Source organism: Poecilia latipinna, unplaced genomic scaffold (genome assembly GCF_001443285.1).
Source record: "Poecilia latipinna isolate Pla-1442-1.1 unplaced genomic scaffold, P_latipinna-1.0 Scaffold293, whole genome shotgun sequence".
NCBI classification, from domain to species: Eukaryota; Metazoa; Chordata; class Actinopteri; order Cyprinodontiformes; family Poeciliidae; genus Poecilia; species Poecilia latipinna.
Genome location: NW_015112909.1, coordinates 156,422 through 160,991, shown reverse-complemented (window position 1 = coordinate 160,991; position 4,570 = coordinate 156,422). Strand labels below are relative to the sequence as shown.

Here is a 4,570-nt window from a genome sequence, read left to right as displayed (position 1 = left end):
CGGTGTCCGTCCTGTGATTGGACAGATCGGTGTCCGTCCTGTGATTGGTGGCTTTCTTTCCAGCAGGAAGTTGTGAACAGAGTTTAAAAGCTGCTGCAGGACTGCAGACATTCACAGGAACCTGGACCAGCAATGGCTCTGCTGAAGGTTCTGCTGCTGCTGGGGCTGGGTGAGTCAGACACACTGGAGACACACAATGGACAGACTGGAGACACTTTCACTGGCTCTGATTGCTATGACTTCATCTGTTGATCTGTGTGTTGTCTTTTTCATCATAAAGCTGTCATTTTGGTTCCTTCTTTCTACTGTGTGGCTTTAATTGGCTAAAAACAGAAACTTTCTTCTCCAGGTGTTGCAGTGAGTTCAGTGTCTCTGCAGAAGAGAGTCGTTGGAGGCCAGAACTGTAAAGACGATGAGCGACACTATCATGTGATGCTTGAAGGCACTAGTACAACACACACATCTTTGTGTGGAGGATCTCTGATCAGTGATGAGTGGATTCTGACTGCAGCTCACTGCTGGGAGTCAGGTCCAGGATGGTGAGTCAGGAAACATTTTACTGAAAAATCACCAATAACTCTGATTGTTTCTCTAATAATTGTGTTTTTTTTTTGTTTTTTTTTGTGGAGGACAAATACAGCACTTATAGGAGTTCATCCTAAAGGACTGCATAAGGTTGAAACTTATACAATCACTCACAAGGAGATTTATAGAGACATCAATAATAATGAACATGACATCATGCTCCTGAAGCTTCCAAAAAAGATAACAACAATCAAACCAATCAAACTACCCAACTGTTCACATATTCTCCCAGTGTAAGTTTTGTCTTTATTAAATTTTAGAACTTGGTTCTTGAATTTCAAGCCGAAAGCGAAATTCAAACGCAGCCGTTCTGAAGGTCAGCTGATTTTCTGAATGCGACTTACTTACTTTTTGTTTCTTGTGTTTCAGCGGCACTAGGGTTCAGATTGCAGGTTTTGGACCAGCAATAACAGGACCAAATAATTTACGAAGTAAGATGAATGTTCATGTTTTTCATTGCTATTACCTCAAAATGATTCAGATGATTCAAATCAGCCTTCAGACTCTCTGCTGAAGATTAACTTAGTAGAAGTTCCTAAACGTCAGATAATGGAAAAACTGGTTAATAATCACAAAATAATAAGATGATATTCTGACTAAAATGTGTTGACACATAAACAGATCTAATATCTGTTATGCTGCTTCTACAGTTGACCATCGTCCATCTGATCTTCAGTGTGCAGAGATTAAGATTTTGAAACATGGCAGTTCAACATTTTCTAGTCCTAGATATCAGTACGAGCACTGGTCCTGTACTAAAAGCTCCACGAAGGACACATCTGCGGTTGGTCTTCTACCCATTTTCTGCTGAATAATCTGAGTTTTCCTCTGTTTTACTGTGTAACTCAGTTTGACATGACAACTAAAAGCTTTGTGTTTGTGACAGGGCGACTCTGGTGGAGGATGGGTGTTCAACAACCGGCTGTATGGCGTTCATGTCCGCACTGGTGATCCGATATACGCATGCAGTGCACCAGCTTATTTCATGGATGTCTGTGGCTACAGGAAGTGGATAGATGACACAATTAAACCACCAAAAAAAACTGGGATTAAAAAACAGCTTGGGTGTCTGAATTGTGGCTAAATGTTTCCAGCATCAAAAAATGACAAAATTCAAGTTAATCTTTGAGTTTCAGTTGATTTATTTTCTAATTTACAGCCAAATTATTTGGGGATTAAAGTTACTGTGTACAAGTTGATCTGTGATAATATCTTATTTCTCAGTAATAATATTATTACTGATTATTAATCAGTAATAATATCCACTGTCACATGACTAGAAAATAAATGTATGTTCTCTGATCAGATTGTCTCTCTTGTGTTTATTTTTGAGGAAAATAACAGTTTTTCCATAAAATATTGAACTGAGTTGAGCTACATACTAAACTAATATGCAAATTTTCCAGCATAAAAAGGGAAACTAACTATTGCGTTTGAGCTTTTGTTGAAAAACAGCTCACATTATATTAAAGGTTTCAATGAGTTCAAAAGTATATAAGATAATGGTGGTGGACTATAAAGTCAGTGTTGATTCATTCATACAAACTGGCTCAAAACTTTCATTCTGCAGCAAACCTCAGTGTGGCTTCATATTAAAGCAGTCGGGAGGAACTGAATTACTTACAAAGTGAGATTTTGAGATCAGTTATACAAATAAATTCACCACTTGAAAATGAAATTTCAACATGACTTCTCACTAGAGGGGAAACAAAGGCAGCTGGAACTGTGTCTGTTGTCAAAAACTCTTGACCTTTTGTATCTGTTCCTTGCAGCCTTTTGAATCGATCTGAATGAAAATATTCAGTTATTAGAAGGTTTTTCAGGTTTTTTTTTATTTGTTTCCTCTATCATGTTTTTGCTTGACTTTTTTTCCTCTCAGTTTCAGTCCAGATCTGACATAAAGTATATCTGGAGATGGTTTTTGACTTTATTAAATTATGTTTGTGTGACCTTTAACCTTACCGTGATGTATTATTGGTGTGTGAGTGGGGGTAATAAATGAGTTTGTCACCTCCACAGGCATAAATGTTTCAGTCGCAGAGTTGAAAATAAATGCAGAACAAAAGAGGAAAAATTAAGAATTTTCTTTAAAATTTCAGCTTTTATGAAGATTTCTAAGCTGGGTTTCATTTTTGCCTATTTATTGTTGTTCAGTTGCTTATTTTTGTATTAGATATACGATGGAGGAAATAAGTATTTGATCCCCCACTGATTTTGAAATTTTCTACTTTGACAAATAATAAAACAGTCGATGATCTTTATGGTAGCTTCATTTTAACAGTTAGAGATGAAATATCAGAAAGAAAATCTAGAAAATTAAGTAATATTTAAATAAATATAATTTGCATTTCATTGAGTATTTGATCCCCCAACAACCACGACTAATATTGGCTCCCACAGACCACTGACACCCTAATCTCAGTGAAGTCATTACCTGCATTGGAGACACTTATCCCAAATTGTCACCTGTATAAAAGGTCACCTGCCAACAGACTCAGTGACACTCAAAAATCTCCACCATGGGCAAGACTACAGAGCTGCTTGTAGGTAAACTGGATGGTGCCAGAGGAACAGTGCAGGTCTTTAATCTGTCATGCAAGTTTGAAAAATATTTGCATGAAAAGATAAGCTTCACAAAGCTAACCACAAGACTATGAAGACAGAGAAACAGAAAAAAGACAGTTAAATTATATTCTAAGTTTTAAACAGTTGTTCACCTTTAGATTGAGAGATTTTTCAGAATAATCTTCCTAGTCTCAGTTTTGGAAAACACAATTTATTTCTTAAAACATAAATCCATTTATCTTATGTGGTAACGATGTGATGGTTTTATTTTGAGTGTGAAGATTTTATCTTTTTTATGTTTGTATGTAGTTTCTAAATTGTCTTTCTAAACTTAAGCTTCTTCTGCTCAACATGAAAACTAGTTGAATCAGAGGTTTGGGACAATAATAAACTCCTGACTGCTTATTTCTGGATATATTTATTGTTCAGGGGCTACGAAGGGAGTCCCAGCTGCAAAACGTTTGCTGATCTTATCATTAATAAAAACAAGTTTTCCAACCTTCCACTGAAATGTTTTATCTAAAACCTTTTTGTTAACTCAGAATTTCATTAGGAATGCTGCAGGGAGAAGAAACATCCAGTCAAGGGAATTATGAATGTAATATGTTTAAATTCTCCAAGATATACAAGTTACTTTTTAGCAACCAGCTTTGTAAAGAAAAAGATAAAACACAGATTATTATTTTTACTTATTTCTGTGCTTTATTCTTGGAGTAAAAGTTAGAAAATAACATGAGTAATGGTTGAATAATTCAGTATAAGAGTCAACATCATGATGTCTTCTGTTAGCATGAAGGCAAATTTAAGCAAATGTACCATCAATGTTCTACAAGTGCAGAGACACACCTGGCTGCCTTAATCAGATCAGTTGGCAGTAAAATATTTTACTACACAATCTGACACAAAACAATCGTAAATGTAAATGTATGTTTGTCTTTAGTCAGTCGTTTAAAATAAAAATGACACGTGAGACGGATAACGATAGATCAGATAAAGTTGAAGAAAGTAGCTGATGTGTCTTTAGGCTTTGGTTCAGCATAACTGAAATAACTGAACATTCGACATGCAAATGGTCAGAGTTTGCATTCTAATCAAATTTTTCAACGCATGTGCACAAGTCTTACTTACTGCAGCTTTTTAGGAATTTGTATTGACTTACCTTTCAGAAACTGCTTGCACATAATCGTAACACTTGCCTGACTGCTAACCTTTACCAGCTCCTCTAACCTGAAGCTAAAAGAAATTCCCACTAAGACTCTAGACAAATGCGTTGGTTAGGCTATCCATAAAATATTATCCTGTTTAATGGACAGCCTGGATCCCATGAAGGAAGACATTTAGAAGCTTGTGATATGCTTCTAAATATTCTTAGGATCCAGGTATATTTACTCACAAACAGATTTAACTACATTAGCTCTGT

At 35.9% G+C, this 4,570-nt stretch overlaps 1 protein-coding gene across 2 annotated transcripts in view; it reads left to right on the top strand.

Moving 5' to 3' along the window:
* LOC106948532 (anionic trypsin-2-like) overlaps positions 1-1,784 on the top strand; it is a 17,394-nt gene extending 15,610 nt beyond the window's left edge. The window contains exons 2-7 of one of the 2 annotated variants that reach the window (XM_015034264.1): positions 64-169; positions 350-539; positions 630-818; positions 955-1,016; positions 1,236-1,369; positions 1,472-1,784. In XM_015034264.1, the coding sequence (XP_014889750.1) occupies positions 133-169; positions 350-539; positions 630-818; positions 955-1,016; positions 1,236-1,369; positions 1,472-1,669 (810 nt within the window). In that variant the 5' untranslated portion in view covers positions 64-132 and the 3' untranslated portion in view covers positions 1,670-1,784. Of the gene's footprint in view, positions 1-63; positions 174-349; positions 540-629; positions 819-954; positions 1,017-1,235; positions 1,370-1,471 lie in introns of both variants that reach the window. The other variant, XM_015034265.1, reaches the window with a different exon arrangement.
* Positions 1,785-4,570: the final 2,786 nt, after the last annotated feature.